Source organism: Xylocopa sonorina, chromosome 7, assembly GCF_050948175.1.
Source record: "Xylocopa sonorina isolate GNS202 chromosome 7, iyXylSono1_principal, whole genome shotgun sequence".
Taxonomy (NCBI): Eukaryota; Metazoa; Arthropoda; class Insecta; order Hymenoptera; family Apidae; genus Xylocopa; species Xylocopa sonorina.
In genome coordinates, this window is record NC_135199.1 from 4,538,664 (window position 1) to 4,561,499 (window position 22,836).

At 52.4% G+C, this 22,836-nt stretch overlaps 1 protein-coding gene across 7 annotated transcripts in view; it reads right to left on the bottom strand.

The window, feature by feature from the left end:
• The window catches only part of LOC143425434 (agrin), a 371,036-nt gene extending 357,198 nt beyond the window's left edge, over nucleotides 1–13,838 (bottom strand). For 6 of the 7 annotated variants that reach the window (XM_076898201.1, XM_076898200.1, XM_076898199.1 and 3 more), the window contains exon 1: nucleotides 12,410–13,838. In XM_076898201.1, the coding sequence (XP_076754316.1) occupies nucleotides 12,410–12,842 (433 nt within the window). In that variant the 5' untranslated portion in view covers nucleotides 12,843–13,838. The remainder of the gene's footprint in view (nucleotides 1–12,409) is intronic. The other variant, XM_076898189.1, reaches the window with a different exon arrangement.
• Between the last annotated feature and the right edge of the window lie 8,998 nt (nucleotides 13,839–22,836).

The following is a 22,836-nucleotide window of genomic DNA, read 5'->3' on the forward strand; positions in this document are numbered from 1 at the left end:
CACCCAGGCTCGATTCTTGCCGACCGCAGAAAATAATTACGAATTCGAAAATGGCTATTATTAATCCGTAAAACTTGAACGACGCGAGATAGAAGCGAGATTCGCGCGATACGCCTCGCAACCGAGGCGTCTCGGTACGAAGGCATCCCCGATAACGAACGTTACACCGAATAAGTTTTAAAATGAGGAGCAACGGGACGCGAGACAGCAGGCAATTAGCGGGGGGAAGAAGCGGAAAAGGGATGGCCTTCGATGCGTACAGTGGACCGGAATAGAAGGGAAGGGGCCTTGAGACTCGAAAATCGATTCACCAAACAAATGACTCAGTTACGCGCTACACATTCCAGCAGCTGTTGATCCCCCGGTTTCCTTTTCAACGCTGCGACTCGCTCCGGCTCCGGGCACCGCCATTTTAATGACCCTCCTGGCATACAAACTCGAGGACGCGAACGGAGTTGGGCAAACAGACGGAGACAGGAAAATAGGATAGAGGGTGAAAAAAGGAGGGAAGGGTTGAACGGCGGACAAAGCCGAAATCACCACGCGAGGAGGCGTGGTGGGGTGTGGTCAAATTTGTTGGGGGTTGGTTTCGCTTGGATTTATATTTCATAAATTAGTCCTGACCTTTGCCTGGGCCGACCAATGAAGAATACCTCGACTACTAACCACTAAACGTCCTTTAAGTACTCCTGATGGCCTTTCGAATAGTTCTTTGAGGTCAAGTGTAATTTAACCTGTCCACTATTTCACACTCTTCGATTTCGCAGCAGATACTCGTTCACGAATATTCATAAACTATACTATTTTCTTTTGTTTCCATATATCTACGTATAGATACACATAAAAAATAAACCTAGCCAATACAAGTATCACGAGTACTATACTTGTATTTTTTCGGAGCAGATGTGAAGAATGAAGGAATTTCTGAGCAAACAATCCTAATACACCGTACGCGTCTCTGCTTCCCTCGTTTCGTAACGCCGCACGCGAAATTCCTCGTCACGAATCGCGCGAAACTTTTTCTCACGCGAGCCTCGCGCCGGAACTTCCTGAAATCGTCCGCATACCTCGCGCCCCACGCGAAAGCGTAACCGCGCGAGGCGAAGACGCTCGGTTGCAAAACTAATCGCTCTCCCACGGTATCGCGGCGATGCGTCGCGTTAGAACGAAAAAGGTGAGAATCGGCGATGCAGATGGAATCGAGCGATTCGTGTGTCAACGCGTACAGGTGGGACCAGTCGCGACGCAACCGGTACCCGTTCGAAGGACCTTCGACGGAGGGAAACGTTTAGCCGTGGAGCGAAAGGGCCGGCGATTAGCTTATCTCCTTTGATATAGGCAAAGCTGATTGGTAAAGGCCGGTTATCAGCGAGCCACTTAATCGTCTCGCGCGGTCGGTCCGAGTGATCCTCCCGAGTTGTGAATCCGATTAGGTATACGTTTTATATCTCATTCGGGATTCGAGAGGCGCGCACGAGTCGCGCGGCGGCTCCAACCTCTCCGAATGGAGCCCCGTAGCTCGGGTTACCTTTAAGGGAGCAAGCTTTTAATTTGAATCTGTAACGTGTACCGCGCGCTTCCACCGGCCTTATATGGAAATGATTTATCAGTGGCGTAAGTAGGATTCTTTTATTCGCCGCGGCCACCCCCAATCAGATAACTAACCATCGTCGAACGGACTCTCTCGGGTATCCCGTTTCTGTGATAGCCACGTTTCGCGTTGCATCAGATTTCATCGGGACACGGAATTTCGTGGACGGCCATTTGATTGAAAAGTTTATAATAGCCCCGGTGAGCAGAGACGCGTTCTATCTTTGCCTTCCACCTTTGATCGAGAAACATCTCTAACGAACGCTATCCACCGGGTGAGAAACGGAGGATACGCGTGGCGCGCGAGCCGTCCGATCCGAGACTACGCCAATGCCTATTGTACGCTATAAAGGATCCTGGCGAAATGGAGCTCGCGAGGCCCGGATTCGTCTTTTCGTTCTTCCGCGCATCTCGCACGACAAAGAGAGAGGCCGTGGAAACGTCACATCTTGATTGTACGAGATGAAAACCGCCGCTTTTTTATATTCCGGCGAGTGGAATTTTAATTTTCTCGAGAAAACAAAAACTGGTTCTTCCAGCTATAGGAGCCGCCGAAAGGAGACAGGCCGGAGAGAGACGAGGCGAGATGGCGAGGAGGAAGAGAGAGCCGGGTGCATCCACGGCATTCCACCCACTCGAAGTTCGGCTGAGGAAGAGCCTCGAATGTGTCTATGACATTCCACCCACTGTTTGGTTTGTTCCCGGTGAAAAAGAATGACGCGTGTCGAAGGCAAACACGAGCAGGAAACTCGAAGAGGTGGTTCCTTTTACGTACGGTTTTCGAGGCTCCGATGATCGATCGGTTCGTGACTCCGACAATCGCTTCTAGTCACGTTTTCTGATTTGTATAATAAATGTAAAACCTGCTCCGACTCCACCCTAGCGTCCATTGAAACAGTTGACGAGTCCTGCGCGACTAATGAATTTTCATCGCGATCTTAATTTATTATTATTCAACGGAATCGCTCGACGTCCACAGTCGTCCCCGTGCACGTAAGAGCGATTTCTCACTGGTGGGTTCTCAAGCGATCGTTTCGATGCTGCGCGACGATCGTCCCGCCGTCGCCTTTCGTCCCGCCTCGCGTGTGGCGTTACCCGAGTCGTTTTATTCGTTACATAAAAACCGTGACAAGAAGATGATGTTCGAAAAGAATGTTTGAGAATAAAAGAAAAAATGTCGCAATCACCGAACGGATTATCGTACAAATTGTGTCCACGATACAACGAGCGTTTCGTCAGATTCTCGTTCTTTCTCTCGTAGGAAACAATTTTACTTTAGAAAAAAAAAACTAAGCGTACACATATGTGTGTCAACGTCCTCGACGAGGTGAAGCGGACGATCGCCAGAGGCGAGCGAATCGCGGGAGACAAAACTGGCGCCTTCGCCAAATATGAGCACGCGCGTTCGTAATAACGTTTCGCAAACCACCGCGGCGTTTTTCGTTGCGACGCGACGATCGTTCGGGAACCGGCCGCGCGGAACCGCTCTAAACTTTCTTTTCGCGAGTAATTCGACGTTCCATCCCTGGCCCCGCGTAATGAACGTGTAATTACGAAATAATTACGATGTCGCGAGAGGAACGGCGAGTCATGTCCCGAGGTAAACATCGGCCGAAAACAACCTCCGACTGCGGCGTTCCTTTTTCGCCGTTTTATCTTCATCAAACGTTTTCGTCGGCGATGGTGCTCCGAGGGTTCCCGGTGGCCGTAGTCGCTGGTGACTCGTCCCCGTGTCCCCACGAGTGGCCAACACGGTGAGCAAGACCGCGTGGCTTGTCACGCCGTGATGAATCGCCAATTACCATACGAACCGTCACTCGCGCGTTCCTTTTTCCATCCTCCGCCCCGAACGTTTCTCATCCGCCGGCTTCACGGCAACCTTGGTGACGCCAATCATACTCGAGCACGCTGCACACGTTGTAATATCTTCGTCTGTTCGTAGAAAAGTCCACGATCGCTGCAGGCGACAATACATCACGCGGTAATCACGCGCGAACTCGCGTACAACCCGTACCGCGCGCTCTTTTCTTCGCTATCATCGCTGGCTGTGCCGCTTCGCAACGTTCGCGACATGGGTCGACGAAGCAAGGGTAGAGGATTGATACGAATTTCGTTTTATCCGAGCAAATTTCGTGTAACAACTCCGTTTCTTTGCGAAGGTCTATGCTGGCTGGTGAAAGTGGCCGCATCGTACCGTGAGAACACGACCGGTTATATATGTGCAACATTGAAAAAAATGTATCGAAGGCATTAACGGATGCGAAACACGTATCTCTCGGCGGCTTCGATCATGTGTCATAATGGCGGGGTTTCGATCGTCGATTACCATACGATTCGTCATTAATCGGTGCCAGTCACGTACGAAGGTCCAAATACTGGCGGGAACGGTAGGACCGAGCAATTTCAAGGGGTACCGGGGAATTTCTCGGTTCGTGTGCCTCTTTTTCTCAGCCCCGTCCCACCCTTTGACCGTTTTTTCCACGGCCGCCGCTCGACAGGCGAGACGAGCGGTGCCTGGTGGTGTATACGCGGCTCATACGCGCGCGGGGACCTGTAATTGAAAGCTGTTACGCTTGGTATTTTATGGCTTTGTCCTCGAGGCATGCAAAACTCGATTCTTAAGGTCCTCCGACGCGGATGGGCCGGCCTTAAGTAACGGGGCACGAAAATACGCGCCTCCTAATTAAATCCGACTAAATTCATCAAAATCGTCGTTAAACCCGCCGTTGGCCACATCCCTCGGGCGGTGGCCGCCGCGTTGTTGCATCCTTAACGATCCTTGCCGCGAAAACGAGATTCCGATCTGTCTAATTGCCCCTCCGCGGTGTCCGAAACCCGCAGCGGGGAATTCCGATCGGAATCGTGGCGAACGATAGGAAGGTCGTACGGCATCGAGCTCGTAAATTACACCGAGGATCGTTCTTGCCGATCGACCACCGCGAACAAAAAGATATCCCGGATCGGTGAGCAACAACAACGGCGTACGCTCGATCGTAACTCACCGCGTGTTTTTCCGTCCACGTCCCCCGTTTCGCCTTTCGTAGCCACGCTCCGACGATTCTCGCGGGACGCCAAACGCTCACGGTGGAGCCGACTCGATAATTAGATCGATGTCTCGCAATATTTCGTTATCGTCGAGGAAGCGCGAAAGGGAAGCCAGCCTGAACCACGGACGAACCGACGATATCCTACATCTTGTTATTTACGAGGCTGCTCGCCAAACAGGTATCACTCGCTATTACGAAAGAAGAGAAAAGGATGGATCTGGTTAAGCCAAGATACACAGATAAACGCGAAAGACAATTGGAGAACGAGCCAGCGAGTGGACGTCGAACAAGGGAGGCACGAGGCTCTCCCTCCTGTCGGTCGTGCGGCACGAGGCTATCTTCGAGGCGAGACAATAATATCGATAATGACGGCAATAACGATAATAATAGCAATAACGTCTTTATGAGCACCTGGGGTGGTATCGGGTGGGAGCGGGTGAGGTTCCAGCTCCTTGACCTTCGACGAGCGGGTTGAGGGATCGGGTCGGCTCGAAGGGACATAATCACCGATCTCGGGGCGAAGGAAGGATCGGTAGCCTGGTTGGCTCGGATGGTGGTGGCTGGAAAAACGAGAGAGGTCTCTCGTGTCACGGTGAGCCAGGCGCAACGGCTGTTCCACCGTGGAAGATAAAGGGGCGCTTGAAATAAAACACGAGCCGCGCTGGCAGCTCGAAGCGCCGAAGAAGAAGGCCGGCGAGCCGAGGAGGGCGTCGAGGCAAGAAAAAGAATGGTGGCGTACGTATAGCGAACGAGCGTGCCACGCCGGTAACCAACAGCTCGGTTGCGTTGAGAGACTAATTGACGCCGGGCACGGGAAAAAGAAGAGGAATCCGTGTTGGCGCAACCCCGCTAAATACCGTGACACGCGGCGCAAATTAATAGGTGGATCTCGCACACGCCGCGGAGGGGTACGAGTAAATTGAAATTTCTACCGCGCCGGGATTTACGGGGTTAAATTTAATTGCTGGGGATCTTGTTCGCGCGATTTATACCAATTCTAATTGAAATCCCCGATACTTTTATCTACCGATCTTAATTAATCGCCGCGCGCCCTCCGAAGCTGGAATCTCTGTTAATATGAAAGGAGCCACTTTAGAACTCGTACGCGCGATCGCTGCTCGCAGGAAGTAACGAATTAAGCCGCGATAATTCTACGAAGCTTTACAAGGACCCCGCGCGAACCTTATCGTAGAAATACACGCGTACCGCTTGCAGGAGTAGTCTCAAGAGCGTTTTCTTTTTTCTTTCACTCGACGAGTGGCGCCTGACCGTTTCAGGAAGGAACGCGTGAACAGCTGCCCGTGAGAAAGTCTAGAAACGTCTACGGGCGTCAAGTGAAATCTTTTAATTAGGACCAATTCGAGCCAGGGGGATCTCGCCATACGTTGCCTCTGGTGCTCGAGTAAATGAGTTGCCCCTCGTCCTTCTCGAGTCCGGGCAAATTGGAAGAGATTGGGTCCATGCCCTCGGGCAATTCGTTGATCCTGAACCACGGTCCGACCCGTCATGGGCCATGCGGCAGGAAACGATACGTGCCTTTTCTATTTATGGCGCGATATCGGGCCCAAAATGCACGGGTTCGAAAAAAAAAGAGGGGGAGAAAGAGAGGAACGCCGCGACGACCCATTTCGCTCGATCGTAAATTACAGTCAAGTCCGGACAGGTTCGAATGTGGCGCGTGAAAATTCAAAACGTTCGAGATTTATCGTCGTCGGGGGTTGAAAATTGGTCGCGACGATACGCGCGCAGGCCCAGCCGCGAGAAATTCTTTCCACGGACCTGTTTGTTCTTCAACGGCGCCTCGAATGGTCGCGGTGGCATCGTTAAAAGCTTTTATCGCCCGGTTAGTCGAAGGGAGGACGGTGGACTCCGGCACATCCGGAAACGCGTGGCTGGAGCTCGCCTTTTTTCTCTGTTCATTCACACGACCAGGGAAAACGAGGATCGTCGCAGGCCTCGCGGCTGGCTGAGAAAATAATCGTGGAAACGCACGGGCGACGATAAAATGCCGCGCAGGGGATGAAACGACCGGTCGAACGTAACGATCATCCGGTGGAATGGTGTTAAACTTTGGCCGAGTGAGAATCACCGACCGAGGGACACGACGGCGAGGGGAGAATCTTCTCTGTGGTCGGATTCTTATGCAAACGAGTCGAATAAAGATGTCCGTAGCGGCGTATTTAAATATTGTTTCTCGTACGAAATTACCCTAATTTCGTCCCGATACAAGCGACGGTCCGCTTCTTTTTTCGATTTCGCGACGAACGCGGCGTTTGCCCCGTATTAAGTTAGCCCGGTGGACAAGCTGGTGAAACGGAGCGGGGCCGCGACTAATTTTTCAGCAGCTCGCCTTACAAAGCGTGCATAATACGCGGCCTGGATGCACACTCGTGGCTGTGGCAATCAACCGCCTACCACGGCCACGAGCAACACGACGATACTGGTAGACCGTACCGAGGCAACAACCCAACGACTAATCCCTCGGAATCGGCCTCCGTACACACACGTTCCTTCCTCCCCCTTCCCCTCTAATTTCTCACCGTCGTGCAGTGACAGACGCGTTAAAACGCGCATTACATGTCGCAATCTGCCTAAGAAATTATTTTCGAGACGATCATTTGGATCTAATAACGTTGTTAGCATCGCGACGCTTTCACGAGGAGCGAAGACGAGGTGTTATGTTAATCAACGGCTCGTCCTCGCGTTGGAAAAATCACGCAACACCTTCCAATTACCGCGCTGACGTGATAACCGTTTATTACGCACGATTCTCCGACTATTGTGTACGGAGAGTTTCTCGCCCGGGATTAAATCGTCAACGCTGCGTTCGCGCGTAGCTACATTTTGGTGTGCGTTACTCGTACAACTCTGGACACGCGGGAATTCAAAGGAAGCATCGAACGTATCAATTATTCGACGCGTTGTGAAATTTGTAACAAAGTGAAAAACGATACAACAATTTCGAAGGGGCGCATCGCATAAAATGGAACCGTGATTCGAAAAGTTCCGTCAGCAGAAAATTACAGAGCGCTTACACGGAAGAGAGGCTCAGCTCGCCTCCAATCTCTCGATCAGAGATCCTCCGGAGTAAATCCAGATCACAATATTTATACCCCGAATGGTAACCGACTATTTCTCCGCGGTGAAAGTAATACATTTATTCCCTGTCACGGATGATTGTTCGGTTATCGGATTAGCAACGGGGCCCGATTTTTACGCCCGTGCACGGCGGTCTTTGATCTCGAACGGGCACGAACGTTACGTTACTACCAGCCGAACGACAAATGACACGCGCCATTAAGATCCAGCGGTTATAAATTGCAATTACCGATCTACGCGGCCCGTGGAACAGCATCGCTCCAATACGCTTTCCCTCGCGTGGTCGCGCCTGTCAAAACGGATTCCAGCAGCGTGCACCACGCACCACCCGTGCTCCCTCTAACCGGCCGGATCGCCAATTTATTCAAACGCTCGATCTGTGGCTAAATTTATCGATCGCGTTACCGGTAATTCAACGGAGAAGCGTGTCACGAGGATGAACGTTCGACGCGTGTCCCTTGTGCCATGAGCCGCGTGAAACTTAAGTCCTGGTTCGCTTACAGGGAAAGTGATACGTCCAGTATATCTTCCTACCAATTCTATCGTTCGATTGCTCTGTCACTAGCTCGATTGAAATTCTCCTCCGTACCTGTCGCGCGTTATTAACCAAAGCGACGCGCGGACGTGATTTCTCTAAAGTATTTGTAACGTTTTAGCGTTACTACCCCCTCGTGTAATGCGCGCGACAATGCGAACGTTTACAGGGATAGTCGTGCAATTAGCTGTATCACGCGCAACGCTCGATTATCCATTTCGCAGTAACCGCGAACTATACATCATAATCTACAACGCGGCAATTTCATGGTGCGTTTGCGAGGTAACAGCTCGACGGAACGCGGCCTCGGAAGCAACCGCATTCGATCAACTCGTCTCGCTTCCGTCCGTGGCTCTCCCCGTTTGGCCAGATATCGATCGTGGAAATCATCATCAGCGGCGTGCCGCCTATTTTATACGCGCGCCGGTGGCGGCCTGTGCGTGGGCGGCAAGATAATTACCGTTTTGAAATCGTATGTACGCGCGGACGTTGATAGAGCCGCCGCGCGGCGTCCCAACAATAGTCGCAAAACCGATCCACACGATTCATTGTCCAGTTTCTTTTCAATCGTAGATACAACGCGAGAAAGACGGCGAGAAAAAATCCATTGTTCCCCTTTACACCCCCCTAACCCCCATATTAGGATGACTCTGCACGAAATTGTATGCGCGTTGCCCCGACTAATATCCTGTATCCAGAAGGAGCTACGGGGTACCGTACTTTCATTCGATTTGAATAAATTAATACGCGATGAAAGTATTTCCCTTCCTCAGTTAGCTCAGAGAACTTCGAAATCATTATTCTCATTCGTGGCGTTCGTATTCTGAACGTCTCACGGTCCTTTTTTTGACTGCCCTTTTCTCTCGAGCGATGTGTTACGGAAACGAAAAAAAGAGTAACAGAATAGAGTTTTATCTCTTGGTATTTATATACCAAAGTAAAGACCAACATACTCGAAACGACGGGCGTTCCTTCGCACACAGGTTTCTGTACACTTTCACGGAGGAATTTCGCGCTCCAAAATGCACAGTTTCCTTCGCTTTCTAGTGAGCAATCACTTCAAACTCAATCAGACTTATTTACCTCTGGCTACTCTCTCGACGTATCGGCCGATCTCCATCGATCTCAACGCGCCTCGTTAACATTCCACGATCTATCCGAAACGAATCTCGCGGCTCTAACCGGTGATAATCAATATTCTATCGTAAACAGTCCGCTCGCGAGCCGTGCAACAACCGCTTTCTACGATTCGCGCGAAACGTTCGATCGTCGATGGGACGATAAATTATCGGACGTGTGCCGTTCCGCGGACGCATAGAAAACGCGCGTTTCGTCTGCGTAACGATCTCGTTGCGTGCCCCTGGCGTATATTTCACGCGGGTCCCGTCGCGGCCCGGAAAATATCCGCGGCGTGGGAGAGGCGGCGACCCTGGCGAAACTGTACGCGACGCAAGCGGGGTTGCTGGGAAAAATGGTCGAAATCGGGCACACCTGGGCCGCCGCGTTATGTAGGTAGGGCGTGTCGATGTTGGCACAGCTTGGCAAAACGCGTAGGCCGTCCCCGTATTATGCTGATCCCCCGAGTGACTCGGAGCGGCGAGCTCGCGCGCGAGCCACGAATCGACTTTCAGAGCCGCGGCTGGCGCGCGCTCGCCAGGTCCACGCAGAAATACCGTGGCCTGTCGCATTGAAAACGCGCGTCAAGTGACGCGTACATAGGTAGACGTGGGCGAACGGTATAGAGCAACGGGAGGACCAGGTGTCGCAGGTAGCCAGCGGTTGCCATTTACGCGGGACACGCGAGAACCGCGAAAAATCGCCGCCACCGCCGCGGATTCCCACGGTTCAGCCGCGAGGTCCGAGGAAATTGGCCGCGCGAGTCGCTGGAAATCGTGTCAACGGCGACGAACGAGATTTTTCTGCACAGCTCGAGCGCGGCACTGCGTTGACGAGGAAGTGCCAGGAGAAGGGAGATATGTTGCGATACGATTTAGATGAAACGATTTATGTACGAATTAACGAACAGGTCTCGCGCCTGTATCCTGATCGAAGGTAATTTTTGGCGAACGCGAGATAAATATGGTATCGAGTCTGACGTATAAAATTGTCTGCTCTATCGGCAGGCAATTACGCAAGAAGCAGCGAGCATGTAACACGAGTTGTATCGGTTTGAAAACGATTCGACTGATTTTCTATAAATTGCAAATCACCCTCGTCAATTTGCATTATACAATCTGCAGCGGGAAGTGCTGCTTATTTCGATTCGAATTCCGCGGCGCGCCCGTATCTATCCGCGTATTGAACGGTCGTTATTAACTCGATTCCTAAAAAGCTGCGCATTACTTGTTTCGCGTGTTTGCTTTTCATATGTTAATGATACTCCTTCCAGGAGTAGATGAAGATAGCGTAAAGAGATGCAGGAAATGAGAAGAGCGATATTGTAACTGCGGTAGCAGATAAGAGTAACTTCTCCGAAGTTCATGTACGGGAGATAGAATGAAGACGTGGCGCGGGTAAAAGGCGTCGGTTGTCGGTACTAATGCTTACCGTGAGCGCGGAACGAACGTCTATTCCCCTTTTTAATTTGCAAATATTAGTAACATCTTAATGGCCGACTCTTTCTCAACGTCTCGGACGTTCCCTCGGAGAAACGCTAATTAACCAGTACTTACGTTAGGTAAATTCATCTTCCGAGAAGGTATTACGCGTTACAAGTCGCGCGAGTCGCGAGCGTTCATTACCCAGTGGCAACGTTTCAGAAAGCCAACGACACTGTGATTAGCGAAGGCGCCGGATTGACGGGCCGGCCGGGCAGAAAAACGATCGAGTTCGGTGATGAAAAAACGCGCGGAAAGGAGCAGCCGTGTTAATCAATCCTGTCCGCCGCTCGGCATTCCGCGCGCGCGAGAGTGGCGATTTTCCTAGTCGGCTCCGAACCCTTTCATTATTTCCACCGGACGCTCTTCCGTATCGGTTGATTGACGTTTGGCGGGAACCTGAGCGCCTACGAACCAATTTGAATTCTCGCTCGCGGCGCGTCCCGCGAGAAAAACGCCAAATTACCCGCGCAACCCTGCGCGACCCGTTTCGAGGAAACGCGGACGACGTTTCACGTTGATCGACTTGCAAATTACTGGGGATAAAGTGCAGTCGTAGTCGATAGACGATACCGTAACTTATCGCGATCGAACGATTATCCCTAACGCTGGTGGCCAGTGGTAACAGCGACCGCTTTTATTCGTCAAAGTCCCCCGGGGACACCCCTCGCCGTTGACATCGTCGAGTCTTTCGCTTGTAAGTCGATCTTCGAAAAAGAGTAAAACCACTGCCGCGCCGTCGGCTCCGCGTTTAACCCCTTCTTATTAAATAAATCATTGGACCCTTTACGCCGTCCGGCCAATATCTCAGAGTCTCATCTTATAATTCCTACATTAATTTCTCTAATAGTCCTGGACACCGCTTTGTCTTCGACGACGTGGACACTCGAAACCGGCATTACCTCCTCCCCTATCGAGAGAGCGAGAGACTCGAAAGCTCGCGCAACGGACGGCCGTAAATTGTCGATAAAAACGGACGCGTCTAACGCCGTGCCCCGTAACGGTTTTAATAATAGAAGGTCGCGTTACTTTTGTTACGTTGTTCGACGACTAGTCACGAGACACCGTCCGGCAGGCCTTGAAGCCGGCGATACTTGTCGTTCGGGAGCGCGCGTGCATTGCATCGACGGCGGCGGTTGCCCTTCGCTCGCCGAACGATCTCAAACAGGACAGCGAACAGGAGTAAACGTCGCTCGGGTACAAATTTTCATGGACGCGAAAATGTCGCGCGAATCGGCCGGCTGCTCGCTACCCCAAGGAGCAGAGGAACGCGTCAGAACGCGGCAACGGATTCACCATAAAAATCCGGAGGGGGTCGTAAAGTTTATCTCTCTCGAACACGGCTGTTTGCCGTTACTTAAATAGACGGGCAACTTTACGCGTATACTTATGTACACGGTTTATGCGTTTGTTTCGCCGCGCGGCGCATTGTCGCGAGTTATCCAATTAACGCGGAACGGAACCGCGCGACTTCTTAAAATCGCGGCGCGCGGGCGCGAGAAAAACTGCCCGGTAGGCGCGTACGCGCGGGCGACACTCACCTCTGACAGCAGCGTTCAGCCTGTCCAGATTGGCGAGGGTAAGAGGCACTGGCCCGAAGTGCATCACGATCCTGTCCACGTGTCGAAGATCGCCGTTGATTCCAAAGTCGCGCCGCGCCATGAAGATGCCCGTGTAACTGCGGCGTATGTAGTGGCCGCATGTGTCATTCAGCGTGAGATCGAGGGTGGCGTTCAGCACACCCTTGATCGCTCTCTTAACGCGCACGTGCAACTGTCCGTGCCGCAGATCCTTGATTTTCCCAGTGAAGATGTAGTCCGCCTGGCGAACCTTCCTCATGAACGTGGTGTCGTTTCGAATCGCCGCGGTCAAATTCGCTCGACAGTCGAGGAGCTCCTTGGTGGACGAGACCGCGAGGGACAGCGTCGCGCTGGCCCACAGCGTTAGAAATACAATGTTCAAATTGACGCCCATTTTGTTCCTATGTCCGTGTCACGCGTTAACGAGCATCACCTCACGGCATCCACCTGTAACGGACGCGTAAACGCTATAAATGTTTCGCCAGCGTGCTCGATTGCCGGTAATTATTCGCGCGCGATCGGCCTCGTTCGGTTCATGGTTCGATTAGCGGCGGTTCGATCGATTATTTCGATCAATTCACGGTGAAGTCCTGGCCGGACCGTGGTACGTAATCGGAATCGGGGATCTGAACGAACGGAAATGATGGATGACGTTCGGAAAGTTCCTGTGATACCTGGAAACTGATATCGGTGGACATTCGAAGGAGAAACGAGCAATCCGTGCGTCGATCGAACGATTCCTCCGTGCCCGGATCCGCGCCTCGGTTTGATTAGTTCCCGGCTGTCGATCGTGGCATCGTTTTCTCGAAAGATACCTGGCCACTCGAGCCGCGAGCCCTCTAAATGGAAACGAGTCCGATCTTACGAGGCGTGTGATCTTGAGCAACAGGTTGGCGCCGTGTGTCGACCCACGCTCGCCGATTTCCAATCCGCGTGACTCGTTTCCCGTTCTACCGACGCGGCAAGTGCGAAAACTGTTCGAGATTCGATCGCGTGATCGATAAACTGCCGATTCGGCAGCGAGCCGTACTCGCGCCGTTTTATCGTCTGCCCGACGAGGCTAGAGGCCGATTCCGCGCGATATTGTTACGAAATATACGATCTTCGACAATTTCACCCGTCCTACCGGATTCATCGGCCACGATGGAACGCGCAATAACACGCAATTTATGTCCGCCAATCCCGACTCCTCCGTCCGCTTCGCTCGATCTTTAGAAAACTGAGAGAACGACCGGCTGGCCAAGCCCTGATAGCCGATACTCTGGATAGAAAACTCGGAAAAACGATCTCGTCCGTGGACACGGTCGATCGGCTTTCACTCAGACCGTACTTTCTCACCGTCGTCTACAGTTCTTTCGTACATCCTCGGGCCGAAAAAGGAAACGAACGGACGGACGGACGGACGGACGCACTTGTTAACACTCGCGAAAACGAGACACTTAACGTTTCGTAAACGTTCGGTAGCTCACTCGACGACAACTGTCACTGACCACTGACAAAGTGAACATTATACCTCGCGATTGGCTGGGGTATCGATCGAGTCGTCGTACCATCCGTGTATGATTGAACGACGTCGAGGACGGTTCGGTGACGCGAAGCGGAAGAATGACGATCGATGGACGAGGAGTTTGACCGGAGCCGAGCAATTCTGACGGACGCGTCGAACCAATCGGTCGGACCAGCGGGATTAAACGCTGCCAAAAGCACTGTCAACGGCGAAATTAGCGGCACGCTCGAGATTCAGACTGCCCCAACGACTATTCGCGATCCTGCGCGAGAGTGAGAGAGCAGTGGTTGAGGTGGTGGTTGGTCGCGTGGAGGCACGCGCTGGACTGAGGAGGGCTAAGTGTGGATGCTGCAACTACAACGTGTAGGCGTAAGTCGCCTTAGACCAAGGGACCCAAGAGGGAGAGAGAGATGACCGGCCGGGCGTGTGTATGCACACGCTGCTCGCGTACACACACGTACACAACCGTACGGACTCCTACCTCTTTCGGTGCGAGCTCACGAGGAAAACGGAGGGGGAGAGAGAGCAAGGGAGACAGAGAAGAGAGAAATCTTACCAAGACAGCCTCGTCTTCGGCGTCTACCACGTGAGTACCCAAAGATGCGTATTATATGTGGGTGCTATTGACACACTTATACTTATACCGGCGCAGAATTCTCACGTACGTAATCGCCGCTCACGAAGCACACACGCGAACGAGTTCGATGCTCGTGGAGGAGGACTCGACCGACGGAGGACTCGAGTCGTGTGAAATTGGGGGAAATGTTGGAAAACGACGGTGCAAATAGATCAATGTCAGACGTAGGACGCGATTCCTCGTGTTCCAGGCGCCTTCTGTCCGGAAGACGTATTAGGGTACCAACCCTTAAGTCGGCCGTCGTGGCCGTTGCGTGCGGCCCACGCGTTTTAACACCTCCTTGACGGGCACGGTTTTCGACAACGTGGGTGACGGCTGGCAGAAGAGAAAACGAGAAAAGAAGGAGAGCGTACGGACGAAACGATCTAATCTATATCGACTTAACGAGGTACAATCTCGGCCGGTTTGTAATTGATGGCGATCGATAATAGCAGGCGGTCGGTTCGGGGGTTTGGTACGGCGCATCACCCACGAAACGGTGGGAATCCTCTTTAACGAGTCCGTCGAAGAAGTTAATGGGTCGAGTTCGACGTGACACCGTACAAGGGAAGTGGCGCGGGTCTTGCGCGCTTATTTACGATAATAGTTTCCCCTGCGTGCAACGGAACGTACCCAAGACTGATCTACGGTGTCGTCAGTTATGGTACATCATAATTTCCGCGGATATTTATACGCTCGCGTACAATGTTATGCAGCACCGCGAGCTGGGCGTGGATGGAACGAGATTCTTGTCTCCCGGCCGGCCAACCAGATATGGTCTCGAGTTTCGAACGTTCACAGAAACGATCCTGGAAGTAGATACTAGAACTGTCCGTTTTGACGAGAAAAACGGGCCGGACACCCACGCGCTTTCCTTATCGCGTCGTAAAATGATTCGTTGCTTATACCTTCTATAATTGAGCAATTTTCCCCTGGCGACCGAAACGGCAATTTGTTTTCCCCGTTTCGTTCATTAGCCAGCCCGATACGAGCTGGGGACGGTGGGCATCGGGAAACGTGGGCACCTCGATAGGTCAGGAATCCTGAATAACACCACAGACAGACACAGAGAGAGGGAGAGAGAGAGAGAGAGAGAGAGGGAGAACCGGAGCAGTTATCGCGATGCGATAATGAAACAGAGATCCGTATCTGGCCGACGTTCGCCCACGTGGACACAGTGGAATGCGGGCCCAGCTAGTGGCATTGTTGCAGGAATATGCATCGATAGTAATAGGCAGAGACCGGTGACGTTAATGAATGCCTTATGGTGAGATCCGTACCGTATCGCGGGCGATTAAACGAGATCTCTCTCGTCCGGCTGAAACGGGCTGGATCCGCGAGCCCTGGCACGCGATCGTTTTCGAAAGGAACAGCTCTGGAAACGCTTCTATGGGGGCATTAAGTCCCCCGGGTACGCGCGGCCTGGCACGATCACCGACGAGCAAAGCGAATCGCACGCCGATGCCCACGCTCTCCCGCGACATATCACCGCGGATCGTTCTCCGGCTCCCCGTGTCGTGTCCTTGTCTATGTCCTTACCGCATCTGCGAATCGTATCCACGAGGGCGTGGTGTCGACGTTACGCCACGGATTGTCCCGTATCTTCCATCGGAATCGTCACTTTTCGAACGCGTAATATCCTGCGAAGTGCTAACGACTCGATTCGCCGCCGGAGTATATCACATTGTTCGTTACAGTTATGGACATTCCTCAAACACTTTCGCCCCGTTTTCACGCGCCTACCGCGGTCGTTCGCCATTTTTCCATTCGTATCGCAGCAATCGCTATCGCGCCCTCTCCTAGCGCGCCGATCAATTTTACAGGATGAAGACGTCGCGGTGAGTTTCGTATCTAGCGAAATACGTGGAACGATTCCGGACAGGTTATAAGTTATGGGAATTCGTAGCTCGCATCGCTCGGGAACGTTAAAGACATCCGCGTTAACCGATCGTTAAACGATCCCGGTTTTTCGAACGCAACCTGTTTCTGTGTGTATACATAGACGGAGTACACGGGCCGCGCAGTAGACAAATCGTCGGCCGATGGGAGTAAAATATGGCGATGGAAAGACGAGACAAGCTACCGCTCCGACTGATCCGCCAGCTAACGAATGGATCGATTTGCCTGGCTCGTTAACAATACACGTAAGGAACACTAATGTGCCACTTTGTTTCGTACGACCTCGCCGCGATCTGGCTGTCGCGGACGAACAAAAAGAGAGGAACCAGATCTCTCGTAGCCTCGTTTACCCTCTGGAACTCGTCTTTTCCCTGCGTAAGCGTGTCCTCCTCCGATTATCCTTGTTCCATCGGGACGCTAAGTACGTGTACGGTTGATTAAACTAATCTTATAAGCTCTCCCATCTTACAACGAGCGGTAGCATCGGAAGTTATTGCACGCCACGGATTTGTCTCACCGCTCGCCAAGGAAGGCGAGAGAACGAGAGGCTGAAAGAGAGAGAAAGACAGAGAGAGGGACCAGCAGCGTCCAGTTTATCGTTTATTCGCGCTTTACATCGCCATCACAGGTTTCGCTGAATTTATTTACCGAACCAGAGAATACGTATACACGCTATGTACGGATCTCGAAGCGGCGAGCCGTAGATCGGGCGAGTAACCGACCCGATGACGGCACGACGGAGATGAGTTATGACAAGCGTCGCCTCTGGCTCCTCTACGTTACAATCTCGAGCCACCCTTGGTCGCCGCCGCCGCGTTGTTCCACCGGCAACTTATAAATGTTCGCGTGCGCGTACGCCGTAATGCCAACGTCGTTGGCCCTTTATGTGTTTGTCAAGAGCAATGTTGAGTAATAACGCGGCGCGGCGATACGATCGTCCGCCGTTCGAGGAGCGATCGAGATCGGCAGGCGACACGACGCGAACTGGTTGGAATTTGGAGTAGGACTCGACCGATGTCGAACCACCACGAGCCAATTTGCCACGCGTCCGAGTGTCGTCGAATTATCAGGACCGTTCGAGACACTTCGCATCGCAGGGTGACGACCTGACCCCTTCTAAGGGGGCATCGAACGAAACGTCGGCGCGTTCGTTGCTAGAAGGAAATGGGAATCATGCCCGCGGATCAATCTTCGTCCACGAAACTAAATCAAAGTCCTGAACACCGGTACGAGTTGCTAACACCGTCCCGAGCAATCCTGACCGCGAGCCAGCACGATAATTCGCCAGCCGAAGGAACCCCAGCGACATTTAACGAACGTCGAGCGTGTTCGAGGTGGATGATCTGTCGGCCGTGGCGAGCGGTACTACCGTGGTCCAGCGTGGCGCGCGGAATCCCATATAAAGGCCTCGGCGCAGGTAGAACTCGGGAGCCGTGGCGAGCGGAACGCAAACGCGCGAAACACGCGACCACGCACGCACACGACCGCGAACGACATTGTAACCACGGGGATACGTCGAGCGTTGTTGCGGCTGGACGAAGACAGAAGGCGAGAACGGGTGGACCGTGCCGCGGGTACCAGCATTAAACACACAGGCAACCGTCGTCCTGGTGTGCGTGTACTTAGCATAAGTCTCGCACCCGAGGCACTCTCTCATCGTATTTCATGCCGGCTACGCTTATACGCGCGCCAACCCAAAGACCGCCTCACCCGTTCTGGCTTCCCTCGTCCTCCTCTCTCTCTCTCTCTCTCTCTCTCTCTGCCTCCTATTTCTTCCTCGTCATTTTCATTTTCCAGGTACACGCGCGCACCTGGCCCGACCCTGCTGGATAACGAAGTAATCGCCGGGGGACGCGCGTGTCCGCCGTGGCAAAGTTCGAGGCCGAGCGGCGTACGATCGGCCGATTATGATCTCGAGTGCCCGCGAATTACAGCGCGCGCGCGCGACACCCATACGCGTCGCGCGAATTGCCGATCACTTCTACCTTATTATGGAATTAACGGTCTATTCGAGCTACGAACGACGTAGTCGAGAGACCCACCGTCGGCGTATAGTGTTCGCGCACCTGATAGACGTCGTTCGTTGTAACGCCTCCTCGCGTTTATGGAGTGCGAACAATGTGCCGCGTGGAACGATGATGCGCGTTCTATCTTCTCGATGCCCCCTATCGACAGCGAATATCGCCTGGGAAGAAGATCATACGTAGCCATTGCAACGAAATGGGAATATCTTATCAATCGCTGGTAGCGATCTGAATTTTGCGAGAGATACGCCTGCCTATCGAATAGTTTACGTCGAGCAGCGCCTTTTTTCCAAAAATTCAGACACGGACAGAGGAACGTTTTTTAAACCGGATCAATGTAATTCATAAATAACCGCTTCCTGTTTAAAATAGTGTCGTATCATCTGGGTTAGGTTCGCGATTATTCGCCTAACCCTGACGTTCCTTCCTCCATGGTATCATTATCGAGGGGGACAACAACGCTCGCGCCCTGGCGCGCGAAATTAAACGCGCAGTTGCATAAATCTACGCAGAATGCTGCGCAAACGAAGCTTGATCGGCTAAAGTTCGAGAAGAATTCTCCGGGCGAGTTTAACTCCGACACCTATGGGGATCGCTGATACCGTAAATAACTCGAACTCGAAACCGTTTCATAGTTGTCGTAAATGGTTACTTTTCACCGTAATGAGCCGTATATTGATCGTAAATTCCGGTCGTTCGCACCACAATTCAATGTTAATGCGATCCCTTGAGAAATATCTCGGCGTAGCGACTATCGCTGTTATACCGCGTTATCGAACCCGCGAAGCGGCTCCGTTCGGAGGAGTTCTTAGCCTCGACTGGATCCCTTCGTTTTACGAGGCGAACGGTTGTCGTAAACGGAGGGGGAAACAAGAACGGATGATTGACCGAAAACCATCACCGGAACCGGACTATCGCGCGTTTTAGAATCGACGTCCGCGCCAATTACAGATATTCAGACGGGCATATCCGACGTCGCCGGATACGGCGGACGTCGTACGGTGGTCGAGGTAGAGCCCTCTTCTTTTAATGGCGGCCGTTCGCCAGGGTAGCGTGGCGGTAATCTTGAACGGAGAAAACGAGCGTGCACGCGCTCGTCCCGATGGAAATGAAATACGGGTGAGAGGCGAACGCGCGGACTTAATTTAGGTTGTTACGTGGGACCCGGTACACTGGCGCTGACCAAAAGGGCGCTGTTTAAGCGATAAGTCATTCGGACGATAAGCTGCGTTGGTGCTTAGGGCAACGGTGAACCGTGAACGAGCGTTGGGAAACGTGGACAAGATGGAATTAAACTTTCACGAAAGAAAAATGCACAGGGGTAATTGCACGGACCTTCATTGCGGCCGATGAGGTACGCGCGACGAGAAATGTAAATACCGTGGCGGAACGTCTCGCGGACGATCCCGTTGCTGAGCGATCGAACGATCACGCGACGGGATGCCTCGAATCTTACCCGCTGGAGACCCGCCGGATAAAGCGTGTAATTACCCAGCTTTTTTCTCAACTTTCGTTGTCCGACGACAACGTTCTTTTCTCCGTGGCGACGCTTTTCGTCGAAAGCGATGGAATCCTCCAGGGAGGAGGCTCCATTCGTGAAGAATAAACGGAACGCTGTAAAGGGGTAGAGACGCGGCCATCGACGACCATCGACTGCCATCGACGAGCGGAGGGACAGACGCCAGGACAAAGTCTGCGTTCGTCGTATCCTGTAAACCACTTAGTCAAAAGACGAACACGTTGCCGCCAGAAGATCCTTATCTCGCGTGTATTTATCGTGAGACGGTGATCGTTAAGGATAGCCGCGAAAGAGGGACAAGAGCAAAGCGAAGTAACGCGCCAAAAGCCTTCAGGCTTCCTGACGAACGAACGATTCCATCTACGTTCCCTTTCGAGGCAATAATTGATCAGGAGTGACCAGTGTCTACCGTGCGGTCGATCCTCCGACACCTTTCTGTCGCAGAGAGAAACGGTCGTCGTTGGTTATATCTTAATAAAGAATAACGAAATCCGTGATTACCGAACGATCCGATATAATTACATATCCGTGCGCGGAATAACGTGTAATTTTCGGGCCGGGTTATGCAGCACGGTTCACGTTAACGAAGCATATTTCGCGGCAACAAAATGCAAGGACCGATCGATCAGCCGGCGTCGCCGGCGTGTTTCCTGGTCTAAAACCAACAATTACCGAGTTCTGGGATAAGCCGCGCGGATGCTTGGAAGGCGAGGAATTCATCTCTCCTCGGAGGTAGATTCGAAGATGACGAAGGTAGCCGGGGCGAGCGAAACGGCGATGTTCGTCGCGGGAGAATCGAAGGGAGAGGCGTCGGTGGAGGGAAGGAACGGGCGAACGAAAGGGGAAAGGGAAAGGGGAAGTTATCCCCGGGGGCACGGCATAAATCGCTATGGACAGACAGCATGTTCGACTAATTACAGATCCCTGATTACCGGTGGGCGCGACTCGTCCGGCTAATAAAGAAAAAATAAATTAATAAACCGCTAATATCGCAGCCGAGCGATCTCCGCGTGGCGCTGGCGAACGGGGGAAAAAAAAGGACGTTTATTAATTTATTGTGATCGGAATGCGATAAAGCAGCGACCGCTTCAAACGAATCGAATATGTTATTTCACGCCGCGTTGTCAGACGTAGAATCAAAATGTTTTGAGCCGATGGTTAAACGGTTATTAATTTGAATCGCTCGACTTTTTACTCCCGAAATGTACACGCGTACCCCGCATAGGATAACGAAACCGTGCAGTTTATACTTCGCTTTACATTTTGGCAATCATTTCTTACAGTTTAAGTAGCAGATCTCGTCGAAAAATGGATACGAATAATTAAGAGTGTGCAAATTCAAACGATTCTCCGCATTCGATTAGAGAAGAAGAGGACGAGTACGGTTCTCAAAGAATTTCAAAGGTTAAACACGCTCGAATCGGAGCGGTACCGCCCAAGCCTACGCCATTGGGCGAAAATTGAAGCGTCAGTGGTATCGTCGACGAGAATCGATCTCTCGCGCGGATCGGATGGGCGGTGATAATGTGGCGAAAAGAAGAGGAAGCTGAACAACCGCGCGGTGAACAGAGCGGGACGGCGATGGTAGCGGATGGTACACGGCAAACTTCCGCGTGGGTCTCTCTTTACCCTTCAAGATGGCGCCTCGTTGAACGAACAGAGGCGTCCATCCGCGAGGATTTATTTTCGCGGGATCAGATTCAACCGGAGTTACCCGCGCCGCAGACCTTAATGAACTGTGGCGAAACCGGGTCTCGTGTGCGCGCGCGCGGGGGCGTTTTCACGGGCAATTAATGCGGCCTTAAACAGACCGAAGAAACGCCTCCGCGGAACGAGCTCGCCATTTCGATTTAATCGGCCCCGACGCTTCGACACGGCTAATTAATAGAATAGTGTTATCCTCGTGGGGCTGAGAACTACGTCAGCCCTGAGCGATCAACTAATCCCGCGCCCTGCCCGTTCCTCCTCCGCTCCTTTCGCGCTTCTCGATTAGATCTTCATTAGAACTAACAATATGCGTCTACGAGTCGGGGCTCCAGGGATCTATAAATCCCTTTAATGAACTGCGAAACGAAACACGAGCAAGCCGAGCAGCCGCGTTCCGACGATCGCCTTAACGGCGATTGACGTGCCTACCCGCGCCTGTTCAACGATGATGAAAACCGACAAACAATTACTCGCAGCTAATAGCGTAGTCTTAACTTACATCGGGACGGCGTGAAATTTGTACCCCGTTTAAAAGGATACCGCTATCCGTTTCACGGATAGCCAATAACGAAACGCGCGACACTTACCACGTCTAAAACAGCGCTGCGCCTGCAAATTGCCTCGAGCGGGTCGATATTATTGGAAAACTAATAAATGGCTGAACGGCGGGAGCGGGATTATAGATGAAACGAGCCAGCGAGCAAAGGGGGCGGTCGCGGAACGACGGCCGGGGTTGCTCAAAGGCACCGATGCCGAGTCGTTAGGGGATCGGAAACACGTTCCTTTAACGATTGACGTATCGAACCCGAACACCGGCGAACGCCTAGCGATTCCGCGCACCTCTCGCCTGCCCCTTTTCGCGCGGCGACATTCTATTAAAGTAATAGCTTACGTTATGACCAGCCGCGGCAAGTAGCGGGACTACAAATTTCTTATGGCCGATGTAAATCGAACTATAAGTCGGGGTAGTTACACTGTTTAACCAATTAGCGGAATGCGACCGGTTTTCAGGTGCACAACGAGGGGACGATTTCCTCGCGCCAACGTCACTTACCCGCGCGACACGATACCCGGGGACTGTTTAATAAATACGCCAGCAGGGCGTAAACTTCAACG